The sequence below is a fragment of the Paramisgurnus dabryanus genome, chromosome 5, assembly GCF_030506205.2.
Source record: "Paramisgurnus dabryanus chromosome 5, PD_genome_1.1, whole genome shotgun sequence".
NCBI lineage: Eukaryota > Metazoa > Chordata > Actinopteri > Cypriniformes > Cobitidae > Paramisgurnus > Paramisgurnus dabryanus.
In genome coordinates this window covers 23,667,023-23,686,107 of record NC_133341.1, presented here as the reverse complement: position 1 = coordinate 23,686,107, position 19,085 = coordinate 23,667,023, and the positions used below count along the sequence as shown (strand labels likewise).

The following is a 19,085-nucleotide window of genomic DNA, read 5'->3' as shown; positions in this document are numbered from 1 at the left end:
GTAACTCGCTACTTGAGTATTATTTTCATTGCATACTTTTTACTTCTACTTGAGTAATTATTTATTTAGTTACTTGTATTTTTACTTGAGTAAAGTTTTTGGCTACTCTTTCCACCTCTGTTAAAATCTTCATGAATCTAGGCTGAGTTTGCCACAGTTAAGCCTAAATAATCAGACAGCAGCTAGCTACGGCTTGGAGACCAGCAGCCTAGGCTACAATTTTTTTGGTAGGCATTAGGCAAACATGTTTGCTGATTTTAATAAAGACCCTGTTATTCTCAGTCCTTCATATAGGCCGTGAGTTTAAAAAAATTTTTTTAGGGGGGGGGTGCCCTTTATTTAAGTCAGAGCAACTGCCCCTAAAAATTCCTGTGCACGTCCCTGCCTATGTACCGCGAGAGCAATTCCAAAGCTTGTCTTTCTAATTGCTCTCGGGATACTTGATGTCATCAGTTGCAAAGTCTGCGCAGCGCTATGAAGTCGAGCAAGCTTTAGGTTTTGATCCAATCACGTGTATGTAGGCACCGGTTGAAGAGGCGTGTTCAGAGATGGTGGTGCATTGAAGATGGCGGCGGTGAGAGCGAACGGCCATCTGAACCCAATAAATAGAAAAGTCTTGTGATAATTGAGGTCTTCAGAAAAGCTTTGTGTAATTAGGTGAGTAAAAAGAAACAGTGCACAGCTTTTTACTACTAACGTAAGTTACGCATTGCGCCGTTTAGCGGGTTAAGAAACGACAAATTTAAAGGTTTGGTTACAATACAGCTTCTAACGGCTAACACCGACTGGCTATGATCTAGGGTTTGATTGTTTTAATGTTTGCAGAAACAACGAAACATAAACTGCAAGTTTAATAGGATAATACGTTTGTGTGTAACACTAAATCGTTTTTATCACTTTGAGCGTAGCCATATTTTTACGAAGTTATGCTAACCGAAAAATTAGCAACGGCCTGTTGGGCTCATCCCTGCTGAAAACAGCTAAAACCAACCTAAGCTGGTTTGGTGGTCTGGGCTCGCTTGAGAGTCCTTCCAGCCTGGCAGTGCCAGAAGTGTCCAAACTTCCTGTTAAACCAGCCTGCAAAACCAGTTGACCAGACTGGGAAACCAGCCAACCAGTTAAAGGTGGTTTTAGTTGTATTTAGCAGGGATGCAGGTTGACTGTAATATCTTCAACATGAGGATCTTCTGGTATTTAAATGAGTGTCTTAATCTTTCTTTATCTATTTCAGGTCTGGCTGAAGATCTCGCTTCCCGGGATGGACAGTGCTTAGAGTGGGCAACGTTTAAGCTGAATGCATTGTGATTTCCAATAATTGAGACAGTAATATTTTAAAAGCTGTCTACATTAATGAAAAGAACAATGTAGTCAGCTTAGCATATTCAACCATGTACATGAATACTATTAAATAGATGTTTTGAGCTGTGCAATGAACTCATGCATGTGTTAGGGCTGCTGATTATTTAACATAAGAGTTATCTTACCCACGCATTCTCCCATAGTGTTTACTACAGCTTTTATGTGAAATTAGTTATGGATGTGAATGAGATTTTACCTCCCCTCCCATTGGAGCCGCCAGACTCTGTATTGGCAGAAAATGATTTCTTTATCGCACCTCCACCACCTCCCCTGCAAACGTCCAGTGACGCAGAGGAAATGGACGTTAGCTCTGGTGGTGATGGACACCAACACACCCCAGCAGAGGACAGGGACGAACAGCTCTTCCTCAACAAGCGTACATTGTCTTTTAGTAGCTCATTAGATATTCCTGACCCCATGGGCACGTGCCCTAGAACCGCTCGACACGCTCCACCAGTCACTAAGTTCTTACCTGATCTCAAACTCCTTAAAGATGTAAAAATCAGTGTCAGTTTTACTGACAGCAGTAAGCGCAAAGACAGGAAGGTGTTGTACACTGGTTTGGGGCAGGGTAGCGATGAAGATCAGACCCTAGAGAACCTGAATGGTGAATTTGATTATTGTTTAGAGCAGGGAGGTGTGCCGAGCAGCTCGGGCACAAGCTACAATGCTCTAACTATACCTAGAAACAGTGAAGAGATGGAGGCCGGGCAGGAGAACAAGGTCGAATTTGCTGTGCTGGACGACTTGGAAGATTTCAGCGAGAACTTTCTGGAAGTGGAAGATGGAGAGCCGAGTGGTTTCATGTCTGAGATGATTGTTCAGCACGAGCAAGTGCGTGAGGAGGACCTGAATTACTCCTATGAGGTAAAAGTGTTACGGGTCACCTTGCTGATCTTTTATTTAGCTCATGTTCTCTTTCTGTTGACATTGTAGTCTGTTTAAAGATAAATGTTCACCATAACATCACTACAAATAAAGCACAGGTCATTCAGTCATGAAGAGGAAACCTGGAGTGTAATGAGGTGGTCAATTAAAGAACTTTTGAATTATAGCTCACAAAGTGAGCTTGATTCAAATCATCATCTCCGTGTCCCTTCATCCGAAGTGCCGGTTGCTACCAATTATTAACCAACATACTTTTCCAGGAGGACTTTGACAATGATGTAGATGCTCTGCTGGAGGAAGGCATGCCCATGCCTAAGAAAAGACGTCTGGCTGAAGACAAGTACACTGCAGACAGTGATCACAATTCAGATGGGGAGGCAGGAGTTCAGCCCATGATGACCAAAATTAAGACGGTTCTTAAGAGTAAGTTCCAAAAGCAGTTGTTTTTATTAGAGAACATAAAAGGCCTTTGGGTGATTCTCACAAAATCCAGATTTTAAAGGTGTCCAGCATCAGAATTTTTAAAAAGCCCTTGAAGCACATTTTTTTGGACATATAAGATTAAGGTCTGAACTTACTATAGCCATTATTTTTTAGAGGATTGAAAAGATTTCCTATAATTTTTTTTACTTTTTTTATTATCATTACCGCAACTTATTACATTAAATATATGCATTTACAAACTCATGTTTCGGTAATGAGAACTAAAAAGTTGTCGAGGTACTATGACAAACAAAATTTCAACTTTTATCTGGAGAAAAAAAATAGGAACTGCTTACCTGGCAGCCATCATGAGTGTCAAGTCAATTATGTCCCTTCCAACTATTTTTTTTTTTTAAATATAAGTTCCCTGAGGGCTTAAACAATGATTGAAAATTGTTGCGGAGGATGAGAAAATTGGTCTTTGACACATTTATATTCCTTATTATTGTGTCTACATTTACCAATGATCACCAAATGCCACATGTTTCTTTACTGTAAATGTTTAAAGTATAACATGCACTGAAGCTTATTTATTTTTTAATTATAAATATTTCCATGTCGAAGAACCCAAAAACAGTCATTGACACTTTGAAAATTTCTCCTCAAATGTGGAAAAAAACAACAAAATTGGTTTGTATGATGTCATTTGAAATCATGTGCAAAATAGTACATGAAGAGGTGTTTGTAACTGTATGCTAGGGCTGGGACGGTGGCAAATTTTTACCACCGCGGTGGAACCATCAACAACAACCACCGGTGTTGCGGTGGGGGGGTTAGGGTGGTTTAAATGGTGATGCGCGCGACTTTAACCTGGTAAAATTTTTATTTCACAACAAAAGACAAACGTGATGTGTATGTGCCTCTGGAGACCAAAAGAAACTAAAGCAGACGCACAACACAGTGACATGGCTAAACTCCAACGTGCTGAGTTATGCTAAAATCCACCAGTTTAGTGGAAACGCCATACATGGTAATGTAGCGGAGATTTGTGTATTAACATAAAACAATGTTAAAAATTTGTATCTTAGGCTTTAAATTACTGTACAACTTTTGTTATTATTATTTCACGTGTAAAAAAACTGCAATTTTTACTTATTTTCAGAGGTGTCAAGTAACGAAGTACAAATACTTCGTTACCTTACTTAAGTAGATATTTTGGGTATCTATACTTTACTGGAGTAATTATTTTTCAGACGACTTTTTACTTCTACTCCTTACATTTTCACGCAATTATCTGTACTTTCTACTCCTTACATTTTAAAAATCGCCTCGTTACTTCTATTATTTCGGCTTGTTTGCTTTTTTTCATTCCGGCTTGTCATCGTTAAAAAACCTATCTTGATAAATTGCATCATCCAGATAAATGCGAATGTGGTTGGATGAGAAGTATAAACATACACCATTCCGACACCCTATTGGTTTGTACGCAATCCCCGCCCCCCAGCTGACTGCAGATGATCAAAAGTTTGTTCGATGCTGCTGCACAGAGAAACATAAAAGAACCGCTAGAGCGATTAGAAAGCATGCGGAGCAGTTTGCTCTCGCGATGCTTTGATATCATCCGCCATCCGTTTGTACAGTAACAGAACGCGGCATTCTGTCTTCAAATGGAAAAGTACGAAATAAAACTCGCGCATCACTTTCAGGTCAGTTCACATTCACAAGCCTGTGTAAATATATAGCTGTCTGCTGACCCCAACTCATCTGTGTGATTTAAATAGTGTAACAATACCAATTTATATCATATAACTTCAGTTGTTCAACTTAAATGACATTGTGCTGCGTTGCGTTTTGAGCCATGGCAAAGATATCTATGCTAAAGACATCTGTTGTTTTGTATATGCTTATAACTACCCTAAATTTTTTTTGCATTAACAAAACCTACTTAGCTGAATGCTTGAGTGTTAAATCAATCAAACACATAACCATACATACCAACTTTTGCTTTTGTTAATAGACATCAGCTGTTTCCTTAAACCTGACTTTTTGAATTTACTAACAAGAAAGACATTTAGTAATTCTCCTTAATTGCTTGGATTTATACTGACTAAAGTAAAGTATACTAAAGTCCATTAGCTACACAAGTACAGATACAGGAATATAGGCTATAATATATAATTGCATATTTGTATAATTGTAGTTTGTGTTGCTGTCAAAATAAAATTATAAATGATAACAATATCATATTTCTATTCTCACACATACTATAGTTGTGTGAGATTTTGTTGTTTTTTAACTAAAGAGGGCACCACTGTAAAAGTTTGGCCAGCAGCGACCCTGCTCTGAAGTTTGACTTTTTGCACCATTACAATATTTATAGGCAACTAGTCATCATATCTTCCTCTCTATAGAACACATTTTAATGCTCAGTAGTACACATATATGGTTCTTTAATGCAGTGGTTATCAAACCTTTTTTTTTTTCGCGCCTCCCTTGTGTACAGTGGATTCCTTCACGACCCCCCAAAGAAAATGTATGACATAAACATTCTAAAACTTACAATTTGAATTAAACAAAACATATTAAATTATACAATGTATTGCTTTTGTTTAGTAGCCTTATTTTTTGAGGTTTAATTACACAGAATTTATAATAAAGTAATGTATTTCATAAAATATTATAAAACTGGGGCCCCTGGCACCATCTCGCGACCCCCAGTTTGAGAACCACTGCTTTAATGTATTTGTTCGCATTGTATTGAAAAGCGTTCATTTTTAATGGGCATGTACCGTATGTGGTTGAAACAGATAGTCTAGTGCAGGGGTAGGCAACATGGAGTGCCGATGTCCTGCAGTGTTTAGCTCCAGGTCTAAACAAGCAGACCTGAACAAACTAATAAAGGTCTATAAAGTCACCTGAAACTACAGGTAGCCAAGGTTTTATAAGGGTTGGAGCTAAAATCTGCAGGACATCGGCACTCCAGGACTGATGTTGCCTACCCCTGGCCCTAGTGCATCCCAAATTGTTTAACATTAACATTTTTAATATAACACTATAGTTATTATGGCCTTTAGAAACATGTTTTAGAGGAGATAGGGTAGTGCACAAAAGGCCCCTGTGGTGCGGCCTAGGCTTTTTTCCGTAATGACATTTTTTCCTTACATTACTTTTACTTTTATACTTTAAGTAGTTTTGAAACCAGTACTTTTTCACTTTTACTTGAGTAAAAAGCTTGAGTTGATACTTCAACTTCTACAAAAGTCTTTTTTAACCCTAGTATCTATACTTCTACTTGAGTAATGAATATGAATACTTTTGACACCACTGCTTATTTTGTTTAATCATTCACCTGATATGTGACGTCACACAACCGCCGGTGGCACTTCACCACTGCGGTGGCATTGCACCACCGCGGTGGTCATGACAACCGTCCCACCCCTAATGTATGCTTTTTATTTTGATACTTTTACTTTGCATTAATTTTTTTTAATCAAAATGTTACGTGAGTCTAATTTCGCGAGAATCAACGCATTTATAAAAAAATTTTAATTCAAGGCGGCTGTTCAATGATGCTAAGACGTATACTAAATGCTAAAGCAGACATAATTTAGTATTTTATAAATTATCGAATCGTTATGTGGAATGTGGAGAACCCAAGTTTACTTTAACATTTACATGAAAAATATGAATCTATCACAAACTATATATTGTTGGAAAGGTCTAAGAAAGTAGTTTTCATATTTAAAAACCTTTTAGTAGTAATAATAAATGTAGTAACTGTTATTTATTCATTTGTGACAAGAGTATGCAGCAAACCAACACAAACCTCAGGTTTTTGATAATTTTATGTATTAAAAATAATACCACATTTAATTTGTTTATTACAAATAAATGTAAACTGCTATAAAAAAGTATTTTTTCATCTTCAGACACTTCCGTAAAAAAACGTTAAAGGTCCAGTGTAGTATTTTTAGTGCCATCTAGCGGTGAGATTGCGACCAACGTCAATTTCAAAATGCAAAGAGAATCTACAGTAGCTGCCACAGGACAAACATGTCGTCATCTGAGACAACGTAGGGACGAAGCGCGCTCTGTAGAATAGTTTGTTTGCTTAGGACTACTGTAGAAACATGGCAGCAACTTCCATGTAAAGGGGACCCGTGGTGTATGTACATACAAATGGCTCATTCTAAGGTAATAAAAACAACGCAGTTCATTATGTAAAGTCTTTATACACCCCTGATAATATAGTTATGTATATTATATTGCATTTCTGTTGAGAGATCCTTCTTAAAGTCCCACACTGCACCTTTAACTCGGCTACATGAAGACCCATGATGATGAGTCTTTTCTGTGTCTGATTTCATTTCCATAGGTCGTGGACGACCGCCAACTGAGCCATTACCTGATGGATGGATCATGACATTCCATAACTCCGGCATTCCAGTCTATCTTCACCGGGAAACCAGAGTTGTGAGCTGGTCTAGACCCTACTTTCTTGGAACAGGAAGCATTAGGGTAAACTTTCAACCATGGAAGTTCTATCATTGGATACTTTGCTACTTGATAGTTTAAATAATGTTTGTGGCTTGTTAATAAAAGCACCTCATCTCCTTTTTTAGAAACATGACCCACCAACCAGTAGCATTCCCTGCTTGCACTACAAGAAAATGAAGGAACAAGAGGAGAGGGAACGCAACGGAGAAGTGACTCCAAATGCTGAGGTGTCTCCAGTGAAATCGGGAGAAGAGAGCACCTCGCTGGAAAGAGCCGATGAGCCTGACTCTACTGCCACCGAAGAGCCAACAGGCAGAGCAACGTCAGAAGAGCCAGATGAGGGGCCTTCAACGGGGAAGGACTGCCAAGCCAGTGATACTACACAGGGAGCTCTGGGCCAGGTCAAAGCCAAGGTGGAGGTCTGCAAAGATGAGTCTGTCGGTAAGAGGAGGAGAATGATGTATGGCCGCTAAACTCCATTAAATGCATGATTAGTGAGTCCTGTTTCTTTGTGTAACCTAGAAATTGAGGAGTTCAGAAACTACCTAGAGAAGTGCTTCGATTTTGAGCAAGTGACAGTAAAGAAGTTTCGGACATGGGCCGAGCGCAGGCAGTTCAACAGGGACATGAAGAGAAAGCAAGCCGAATCTGAGAGGCCCATCCTGCCGGCCAATCAGAAGCTCATAACGCTGTCTGTGCAGGATGCACCCACAAAGAAAGGTACCTGTTTGAAAATTATACACTTTACGAATCAAATAGCCAACCTTGGTGTAACGTGTATTGTGCTGTGTTCAACTTTCAGAGTTTGTTATCAACCCCAATGGGAAATCAGAGGTTTGCATTTTACATGAGTATATGCAAAGAGTCCTCAAGGTGCGACCAGTTTACAACTTTTTTGAATGTGGTAAGTTGTTTAGTTGTATCATTTATATTATAAGACTGGTTGTAAATCTTAAATGTAAATAAATCTGACTGGATAAGCCATGTTTAAAGTTGTTGACCAGACGTCCATTGTATTTTTTGTTAATATGGCAAATCTAAATGACTGCAATGTAAAATTTCTTGTATATTTAGCATTGACGTTATTTTTAAAGTTAACCATATTTTCTTTACCCAGAAAACCCTAGTGAACCCTTCGGAGCTTCAGTCATTATAGATGGTGTTACGTATGGCACAGGAACAGCAAGCAGTAAAAAACTTGCCAAGAATAAAGCTGGTATTTTCTCCGTCTTCATTCTAGTCTTTAAGAGATCATTTACAGCATCACAATAACCTTCATTTTTATTTCAGATTTATAGGATTGAATACATTCTGTAGAACACAAAATAAATTAGTATTGAAATTGAAGTAGTTTTTCCCTATGGGGACCAGCAGAGGTCCCTGTTTCCTTTCAGTGTAGGGTTAAAAAAAACCTTTTCATTCATGTAACATGACTCCTTTGTTTTACCGAAGAAAGTAAAAATATGGTAACTGACACTGACTTGCTCTCCCGTGCAGCTCGAGCAACACTGGAAATCCTTATTCCTGATTTTGTGAAACAGACGTCTGAAGAGAAGCCCGCAGATGGGGATGAACTGGAGGTATGTCTCTTCTTGTCTGCATTACCTGGTTCAACTAGAACGCTAAAAAGAAAATATCCAGAAATCTTCTCTTTGTTTGGATTACAAACTACTTTTTTGGTGGTACTTACTCATGTTTCTTGTCCCCCCAGTATTTTAATCATATCAGTATTGAAGATTCAAGGGTGTATGAGCTGACCAACAAAGCAGGTTTACTCTCCCCGTATCAGATCCTTCATGAGTGCCTTAAGAGGTACATTAAAACACAATCTGTCATTTGATGTAATACACCACAATCTATGGCTTCTTTAAATGGGTTCAAATGAAAAGCTGTTGCCTGTCTGGTCCATAGAAACCATGGGATGGGCGACACCAGCATCAAGTTTGAAGTGATCCCAGGAAAGAACCAGAAGAGTGAATACGTCATGACTTGTGGGAAACACACTGTTCGCGGCTGGTGTAAGTAGCAAATAACTTGTTTTACAGAGCCAGACTTTTGACTATCCAAATCAGTTCTGGTCCACATCACAATGGTTATTCTGGAAACTAATGCCCACTTATACAGGAAAGCTGTCTGACTGACATGTAAAGTGGTTTACCACTGTTAGTTTTGTTTACATTAGCTATGTTTACATGCACAAAACTTTGTCAATCCGACTGAATTTAATCTGATTGCAGATTATAACAGTACAGTTTACATGAACCCTAAACATTGCAATCTGATTAACTCTTTCCCCACCAGCATTTTTTTATGTTGCCAGTCAGCGCCAGCATTTGATTTTCATAAGTTTAATGCTTTCCAGAAAATGTTGTTCTTTAAATATTTAAACATACAATATATCAAATGAAAGAACAGATCCTCTGCTTTCAAAAAAAAGTTTAATCCTATCTTCATTTGTTCTCTCTTATCATTTTCAAATATGGGCAGGTTTCTTTAAATACAACATTTTGAGCAAAAAGCTTAGATAATTGCATTAAAAAAAGATCAAGATTCAGAAAGATGACCAAAACATACAGTTTTTATTTTGTTTTTTGTTTTTAGATCAGTGAATGCATAGTGTTTTAAAAGTTGGGTAAGAGTGCCACCTAGTGGAAGAGCGAAAATATGGATTGCCGTAAAAACGTCGTCATTGGCAGGGAAGCGTTTTCTCTTAATTGATGAGATAACTCATCAATGTCGGGCGAAAAAGTTAAAATGTTCGTTTACGTGTACATTCTATATAATCAGAGTTATTTTTTTTCTGTTGAAACTTTTGAAAAGGTTTTTAATTAAGTTCGAAAAAGGACTTTGCAATATCTCTGGATAAATGTACAAAGTCAAAGCAGAGTTAGATAAAGTTGTTCCTATATAGTGTTTAGATATAGGCAATAAAAATAATTTTTTTGAAAGGGACGACACTATTTTATTGCTCTTTGTAGCTTAGAGAACCGTTTACATTGTAACAAATAAAGTTTTAAAAATCTTTTTATATTAAAGAGAATAGTGGAGTTCACACTCCACAACTGAACAACTAAAGATACAATGAACAATATCGTTGTGATCACTTGCCGAGCAATTTTTTTGATGAACGATAAACCATTGATAGCCAATCAAATCTATTTGAACTTCAAGTGCACATGCATTTAAAATGACAGATGACACTGTGTAGAAGCTCATTGCTGAGGTCTGTAACATTAAATTACCTCGGGTATCCAGCACTGTTGTTGTGAAATTCATTACGTAATGCTTTTTTTTTTAGATTACACAAACTACTAGATTTACTAGTTAGTGTTATGCAAACGCGGCATGTTGAGGGATGTGAACTTAAGCACAATTCTTCTGTGCATGTGCACAAGGTATTTTTGCATCCAAATTAGAAAATGCTACGATTTACATGTTTACATGCATACTTTCTTCCTAAAGATCAGATCAGAGATTGGACTACACCACCCCTTTCAATATGATCGAAATTTGCCTCAGATTAAGCCATCATTCTGATTAAAAACTGATTATTTGGTTGCATGTAAAAGTAGCTAAGGTTTTAGGGTTGCCAAAATAATAGTACAGAATATATAAATTGAGTATATTTCATCTAAATTGTATTCAGGGTCACTGAAATCTACTTTCCAGTTAAACCTAAAACTTTAAACCTAAACTTTCCTGCAAAAATCTATGTTCCCTGTCAGGCAGTCTGATTAGAAAATACTGTAGTACATCCAATGGCATGCCATCTTGATTTCTCCATCCTTCATTATATGAATTCTTGCATTATCATCCAAATAGCCAATGATGTTACTGTTGTTGACCGCAGGTAAAAACAAGAGGGTGGGGAAGCAGCTGGCGTCACAGAAGATTCTCCAAATGCTTCATCCACACGTGAAGAACTGGGGCTCGCTGCTGCGCATGTATGGCAGAGAAAGCAATAAGATGGTCAAAAAGGTAAGCCCATTATCAGAAATCTTTAATTGATCTGTTTGAAAGTTTTCTCTCCTTGTGTGGTTGACAAACTTGAACCATTTTAACTGGGTTGTTTTTCCGTTTTTAGGAGAACTCTGATAAGAGCGTGATTGAGCTTCAACAGTTTGCCAAAAAGAACAAGCCAAACCTTCACATCCTCAACAAACTACGAGAGGAGATGATGAAACTAGCTCGGGACAGGGTACAGATCAAATTTATTCCCCATTATTTGGCTTCAAGATAGTTAAGGCCATGTGCATCTAAATTTGTTTAGTACTTTTTATGAATGCTGTTCTATGCACACACATTTTAATGCATTCTGTACATGGATACAACGATAATTTAAGTGGTTCGCTCCTTCATTAAATTGTTGCTCACAAACCATTGCGACGTCTACATGGCCTGGATTTAAGCTAAAAAGCATATCAAAACTTTTCTATAGCATGATCATTTGTGTTTGGCCCATTATACATACTGTGTTTTTTGTACTTTTAGGAGGAAGCGAGAAAGAAGCCGAAGATGACTATAATGGAGTCTGCTCAACCCGGCAGCGAACCTCTGTGCACTGTTGACGTCTAACAAACCCTCGCCCAACATGTTGTGATCTAGATAGCACTGACCAATGGTAATGGTTTTAACAAAAGGTCAACTTACCATTACTGAATTATGCATTTCTTCGGCAATACTAGTTACATTTTATCCGATTTCTCGAGTTCCCATTCCGATTACGGTCCCTAACTTATGGGTTTCATAACATTCATACGTGGACTATGAAAAGACCGAATGAGCATTTTAGAAAGTACCTCCAGATGCACTTCTGCACCCGCAAGTGCAAATATAAATCGATTCAGCTGATGGCAAAAATGTCTCTGTGAATCGAAGTAAACGGTAATTATGTATGTTGAAGTATTACAGTTGCTTTTAAGTTTGTGGCTTTTAGATGTTGTCAATAAAAATAAAATTGTTACTGTCTTTTTAAATAAAACAGCAATTTTTATTTACTACATATTTCAAAAATAAAAGACATTTTGTCTGCATTTCAAGTTCAACAATCATCGGTTTTAAATCGTTACTCTGTGTCCGATTCTGTGGCATGCAGAAATGGTCAACCAGTTTTTTCCTTGGCTATAAAAGCATGCAATCTTTTATCTGGAAAATTAGGTTTTATCGAAAATTTAAGTGTGTGTTTTATCTTCGGTTAACCGTTAAAGCATTAAATGTGCCGACTTTTCTCCCAACTGCTGTTTAAGTAATGCACTATTTGCTTGTATGAAATAATTAAGGGATGAATCATACCAATGGTCAACTTGATTAGTTGCTCTGCTTGTTGAAGAAGCGCACAAGTGTTTGAGGTACTGTAGTTATGGAGGTTAAGACGTTACTAGTGTGTTAGTATTGTTTTGTTACATTTATGATTTGATATAATCTTAATTCTTGCAGTAGAAACTGGCTGTTAATCTTCAGTAGGGACAGAATGGTGTGTTGCCTTAGTTTCTTTGCTTTTATTAATGTTACTGTGTTTTAAAGGGAAAAGCCTTTCCTTTAAGTCTACATTATTGTGATTCTGTGCGTTGCGTAATTGTGGAGTGACGCTTGCTTTCGTACATGAATATTTGCCTTTTAAGCATGTGCTTTTTGCGTTGTCTTAAATGATTCTGTATAGTTTGTGTATTTGCCATAGTGATAAGTGATTGTGAGCTCCTTTTATTCACAGCTCATCACTTTGGTGTATAAAATCGTTTCGGCAACATTTATTTCAGATGGCAACCATGGCGACTTTATACCTCGAACAAAACAGTGTCGTAATATTCAATAGCTTGAAGAACAGTGTGAACCAAAGCTTTAACAGTCTTATGCATTTTATAGAATACTGCTGCATAGCTTTTCATGAAATATATAAACGCGCATATATATGGAACAAAATATTAAGGATAATGATGCAATAACTGCTGGATTCAACTAAGGTCCTTGTTAAAAGAAAACGCTGTATCTCTTAAAGTGGAGGGAGGGAAAGTAGTCTGGCCTTAAGATGTGATCTGAATTCTGTTTTTACTCCCAACACCCAAAACGATACAATGGGAAAGGAGGTTTTCTTGGGACAGAGACTAAACAAAACTGCAGTGCACTGTCATGGTGTTTATTTGTGTTAGCTGTTGTGCTTTTGAATGTCTGAAGGCAATGTTTCCCATTAGCACAAGACTACTTTTCTGACAAAACGTGCTTTCCTTATAAACGTTTGGAGTGTACGACTCGTGTACTGTCAATATTGCCAAGTGTGTATTAGTTTTATGAAGAAACGTGTGCTTGTAGTCATTGTTGACCGGATAATGTTGGATGATTTAGCTTCAAGTAATGCTGTAACACATGATCGCTGAGACACAGTGATTTGTTTATGCAAATAAATTCATGACCAGAAACTGTGATGTTTTGACTGGATTATTTTATTGCAAGCAAAAGAGGAAAAACATACAAAAACAAACATTGATCGTATGACTTAAAATTAGAAAGTAAACTTAACAGTTAACATTCGAAAGCAATACCACCCAGACAGCAGATTCGGCCCAGAGTCGTCTGCTGTCTAGTTAGTATGTTTATAGTGTAAGGGTAGCTGTCTTGGCATTGTAGATATTAAAGACATCAAAGCTTCGGGTCTTCAGTGTTTGAGCTGTAGTCCACTCTTTCAAACAACAAGATGGTCTCACAGTGCATGGTTTGGGGGAAAAGGTCCACAGCCATAGCTCTCATTGGGCGGAAGGGACTTCCCCGCACACGATTCGAAGTCGCTCTGCAGAGACTTAATCCAATAAACACTTTCAGATTCAGGTTTTAAAACATCCATGCAGCTATTGATAAGTTCGGTATTTCAAATCAATGCCGCTTGATATCGACTTTAAGCAGAAAAGTATGCACTTACTCAACAAAATTGTTCATAGCTGCTTTGGCGTTGCAGGCAACATAGACGAGCCTCTTTAAATGCTCAGCTTTTCTGATCGCCAGAATCACTTTGGAATCTGGTAAAAGCAATAGAATTTGGCCAAGGAGGAATGATAAAAGTTGCAAAATCATTACTAGGAAAAAGCAATATTGTACTTACGTAGGCCTGCTCTTGGAGGGTCAACGATTGCAGTGATGTTGGGGGATACAACTGCATTAAGAATAGTAGGAAACACATCCTCGGCTTTCCCACAGTGAAATTCCACATTGGTCAAGCCTGTAAACGTACATGTGAGGTTTCAGTATATGAGATTATGTACATGCTGAGATGGTAATAAGACCGGTTTAAGGACACTTACCATTAGCTTCAGCGTTAGCCTTAGCATCTTCCACTGCCTCCTGACACAACTCTATCCCAATCACCTTCTTCACTCTCTGTTAATAACAAACAAAAGTGCCTAAGTTTACAAACTTCAAGACGCAAGAATGTAGTAATAGAAAAAACGAATACTAAGGATGCAAGGTATACAGAGTTTGTTTACATTCAGTAAATGTTTTTTGGCTCACACCTTTGCCAAAGAGATCCCGATGGTTCCTGTTCCACAGCACACATCCAGAACAATGCTGTCCTGGTCTAACTGAGCCCATTCACCCACAGCAGAATACAAAACCTCAGCGGCAGGGGTGTTCGTCTGCCAGTATCAATACAGGAAAAGTTTTATTAACACTTATTACACGGCGCTCTGGAATGCTTGATTCTGATTGGTAAGTTGAGACATTTGCAGGTTCGTTCTTTTCAAATAATAACCGCTCCAAAGTAATAACGCATAGCCGGTACTACTTGTACGATTTAAATCGCTCCGCGCCAATAAAGATTACTGTTTGGCGCCATCTTGTGACACACACTGGACAACCACAACATTTTGACATTAATTTTAACATGTACGGAAAAAACAAAACATTTAAACAGTGGATAGAAGAACGAACAACGACAAGACACAGAGAGCTTACTGAGACTGAACTTGACAAAATAGAGCATGACAGCTACAAAGCCATCACACAAAAAAATACAGAATGGGCATTAAAACTTCTCAAAGACTGGCTAAAACAGAAAAAATGGAAACAGACAAGTATGAAGCAGAGGATCTTAATAAGGTATTACAATCATTTTATGCATCTGTGCAAAGTTTCGCGGAAGGATACATTTTTTAATTTAAAACAAATATGCCAATAAAATGTTTCAAATTCATATTCATGTCCAGTTTTATTTCTTATGTGGCAAGTAGCCGTGTAATAAGCGGGATAATGTAGAGCCAGCCGGTAGTTATCGGGAAATAAGCCCCTTCAGTGTGATACAAGACCTTCTTGTATCTCGCTTCGCGTCGGGTCCTGATCACACTGTCGGGGGTTATTTCCCGATAACTACCGGCTGCCTCTACATTATCCCTTACTTGGAACACACTATCGTGGCAGGTTTAAACAACTAAAGAGGTCAGAAAAAAAGAGGTCAGATGTCTCTGTGTCAGCATGGGTTTACTCTGGGTACTCCGGTTTCTTCCAACAGGCCAAAAACATGCAAGTTAAGTTAATTGGAGATAACAAACAACCCATCCCCCACCTGTGTATGTATTATCTTGTGTATGGATTAACCAGTTCTCGCCATGAATATAGCCATAGATGCTGGAATGGCGTGAAGAAGAGCTCAGATGCAAACTCCTCAGCATCTGACATGTTTTCTTGTAAATGAGAATTTTTTTTATCAGACTCTTAATGAATTCTGCCAACAAACCAGAAATTTTAAATGGCCTGGGGCTGAAATTTAGTGTATTTGAAGTGAAAGTATTTGATATGAATGTGCCGAGGGCGTTCTGGTAATATCATTATCTAATTTTTAGTGGAGGTTGCGTTTAGCGGTTTATCCTTTTGCATCTGAGCTCTTCAATTGCTTTGTAACATTGTTTGGTTCTGCATTAATTACACACTTCATGTTTTAATATAACAGACTTAAGTGTACACTTGGAGATCAGCTGTTTACAGTCATATACCATATCAGAAGACTCACCTGAAAGAATGAATGAGGTGATATGCGAAACTTCAGTCCAAGAAGCTCTTCATGAATCCACTCGGTGCCGGTCACATGTTCACAAGGAAGGTCCTCTGTGCCCGCAGATTTCCTGGGTTGATGTAATGCATTAGATGCGTGAAAAAATCATTTCTACTTACCTCATTCTAGTGTTTATTCCCTACTGGACTCACCTTTGTCCCATTCTCACGAAATACAAGGACGTGATGCCACTTTCTTTCCCTTCCCCTTCTGTGAAATAGTGACGCAAGTTTGCTTTCAGCTCTATAAGTTCCTCTTCTTGGAGTTTCTAGGTTTAAACAAAAAAGTTAAAAATAAAAACAAATCAAAAGTGCCCGCACAAATATGGATCTCACATTACCTGTGGATTGAAGAAAACCATGGCCATGGTTTGCGTTGTCCTGCAGGTCCGTACGGTCAGCTGCCTCCAGTGGCCTTCATATGTCTCTGGACTGTATACTGCATATGGGGTAGTCCTGTTCAAAAAGAAAATCACAAAGGCTCTTAAAGGGGACATTTCACATGACTTTTTCAAGATGTAAAATAAATCTTTTGGTAAATCTTTTATTATAGCATGTTTAAATTGCCACTTGTAGGTGTAAGCAAAAATGTGTAGTTTTTGGGTGAGTCCTTTGAAATGCAAATGAGCTGATCTCTGCACTAAATAGCAGTGCCATGGTTGGATAGTGCAGATAAAGGGGCAGTATTTCCCATTCTGACATCACAAGGAGAGCCAAATTTCAATGACCTATTTTTCACATGCTTCAGACTGAGAATGGTTAGCCAAAATAAAAGTTACTGGGTTGATCTTTTTCACATTTCCTAGGTTTAATGGAAGCACCGGGGTTATGAAAATAATAAGATTTTCATGATATGTCCCCTTTAAAATGTAACTTTGATTACTTTTGGAATTGAAATAAAACAAGTTTACCTTATAAACTGCTGAAAGGCTTGGACAATCCTCTTGGCTTCAGAAGATACATGGGTGGTTTCTGAGGGACTCACTACTGCACAGGTTCCTCCTTTGTACTTTCCCAAACGAAATCCCACAGTTTTATCTTCTCCATCTGCTCCAACTCCAATCACAAACTCACATTTATTTCTGTACTCCGTCTGAAAGTCAGAGGGACACCAGCACAGTGACATTGAATCACACCATTGCTAAAACTCTGGATTTTACACAGTGATGATAGTCAACGATTACCATATTAATTTATGTACTATGTTATATAGATGGCAGTCTTATGTACTAAGGTATCACCACCATGATATCTAAGGAATTTATGTGAGTGCAAAAACGTCTGTACAGTATTTCAGGTTGGCACACAGTGGTGTTACCTGCACAGGTGATGGACGTATGGGCTCCAATGGGCAGCACATTTTGTTGTTTTTCTCTTTTTGAACAAACAGCCACGGCAGCATGGCCTTGTTGTTGTTGCCAATTTCTCTAACCACAAAAGCAAAACGGATAAAACACGTTATATGCAAGAAAACTTTCAGTGATTAAAATAATGGTTGTAAGACCTCCGGAAACTGTGATGCATTGTAAGGATTAGGACAAGGTTATGTTATATATAATCAATAGTGTGTAATTATTTACAAAAGTATCTGGATGTCATTCATTTATATGGATTTTTTGGTTTGTGTAGGTTGATGATTTAAAAATGTGTGTTGTATATAGTATGATTTGTATTGCTGGTGAGAGAAAAACGATTGCATTGTATTGTGTTGTAAATCTGTCACGATGACTCATTTCTTGCCAGCCTGTCAGTCCATTATATTACCTGCTAGTTATAACTTCTCCCAGCTAGATTTTGTTACCTGGTCAGTTTCTGCAGAATAGCCTCCACTTCTTGATCTTTCCTCTTCAGCTGCTCCTCATATGGGACGTTCCATAACGGTGTCACTGCATTGGCTATCTGAATACTAAGGGGCTCTTCCTCACCCTCCTCTGCCTCCTGGCTACCTGCAGCCCGTTTGGCACCCGGCTGCCCAGCCTCGCTCTCCTCTTCTTGTTTTCTCTTCTTGAGGATGGGGTCAGCTTTGGGTTTCGCCAACCGTACGCTCAGCACCTTATTCTTCCACTGCATGCCATGCACTAACTTCATGGCTTTGTCTCTTTCCTCCTGGTTCTTAAAAGTGACAAAGGCGAACATCTGTTTGTTAAGTAACTTGATTTTGTGAGGATTGATGCCGTGTTTGTTGAGGAACTTTTTCAGGTCATTGAAGCCGATGTACTTGGGCAAGTTTTGGATCTCAACTTTAAAGATCTCAGAGGTGAAGAGATCTCCTTTGATGTAACGATACATGCTGGAGTCACCACCTGCTGCTCCTTCTGGTTGATCCTCCTGGTTTTTCTCCTCCATTAGGTCTCCATCTTTCAGGTCAGGTTCCTTCTCTGTGCTGGGTAATAAATCAGCTGGTGAACTGTCAACAGCAACTTCTGCCATGGTGCACTGCAAGACGGCAATGAACGTTTGTTAGACTTACAGTTATTTTGTTCAGTATATTTACACTAATGTAACATTCAGGGTGAATGAATAAATCAGATGACAGTGAAATGCAAAGCACATTGCAAGCAAAGTTGCTGATATTTTGTGCAGACCGTCTGAACAACGAACCTGCTTGTTGAATCGCTCACGTGTTATTCAGAGTTCTCCTTCAATCACTATTAATCGTATGGATAGCGCACTTATGCAGACATGCAATCTGCCATCTTTAAAACAGGACCACGTGTCAAAAGCGGCGTATCACATGGGAACGCAACATACGGTCAGTAGGCGCGTTCGACTTCATATGGCGCCGAAAGAACCGACAGGTGGATGATATCAAAATACCGCGAGAACAGTTCAAGGAATAATAAGGAGTGTCTGCTGTCGAATCGCTCTCGCGGTACTGTGATGTC

The 19,085-nt window shown here is 38.4% G+C and overlaps 2 protein-coding genes across 2 annotated transcripts; one reads left to right on the top strand and one right to left on the bottom strand.

Annotated features, from left to right (window-relative positions):
• The first annotated feature begins 520 nt into the window (after positions 1-520).
• Positions 521-12,148, top strand: dgcr8 (DGCR8 microprocessor complex subunit). The gene is made up of 14 exons (XM_065250427.1): positions 521-657; positions 1,232-2,226; positions 2,508-2,670; positions 7,046-7,188; positions 7,293-7,608; positions 7,690-7,887; positions 7,970-8,071; positions 8,285-8,383; positions 8,665-8,747; positions 8,879-8,979; positions 9,079-9,185; positions 11,018-11,145; positions 11,252-11,365; positions 11,659-12,148. Exons 2-14 carry the CDS (start codon positions 1,534-1,536, stop codon positions 11,740-11,742), a joined length of 2,331 nt encoding a protein of 776 aa, XP_065106499.1. The 5' UTR covers positions 521-657; positions 1,232-1,533; the 3' UTR covers positions 11,743-12,148.
• A 1,438-nt stretch (positions 12,149-13,586) lies between these two features.
• On the bottom strand, positions 13,587-19,034 carry trmt2a (tRNA methyltransferase 2 homolog A). Its single transcript, XM_065250428.2, has 12 exons — positions 18,802-19,034; positions 18,002-18,636; positions 17,519-17,627; positions 17,112-17,293; positions 16,542-16,656; positions 16,354-16,469; positions 16,160-16,271; positions 14,667-14,789; positions 14,457-14,532; positions 14,258-14,374; positions 14,078-14,174; positions 13,587-13,957 (listed from the first exon to the last, which is right to left on the bottom strand). Exons 2-12 carry the CDS (start codon positions 18,628-18,630, stop codon positions 13,801-13,803), a joined length of 1,833 nt encoding a protein of 610 aa, XP_065106500.1. The 5' UTR covers positions 18,631-18,636; positions 18,802-19,034; the 3' UTR covers positions 13,587-13,800.
• Positions 19,035-19,085: the final 51 nt, after the last annotated feature.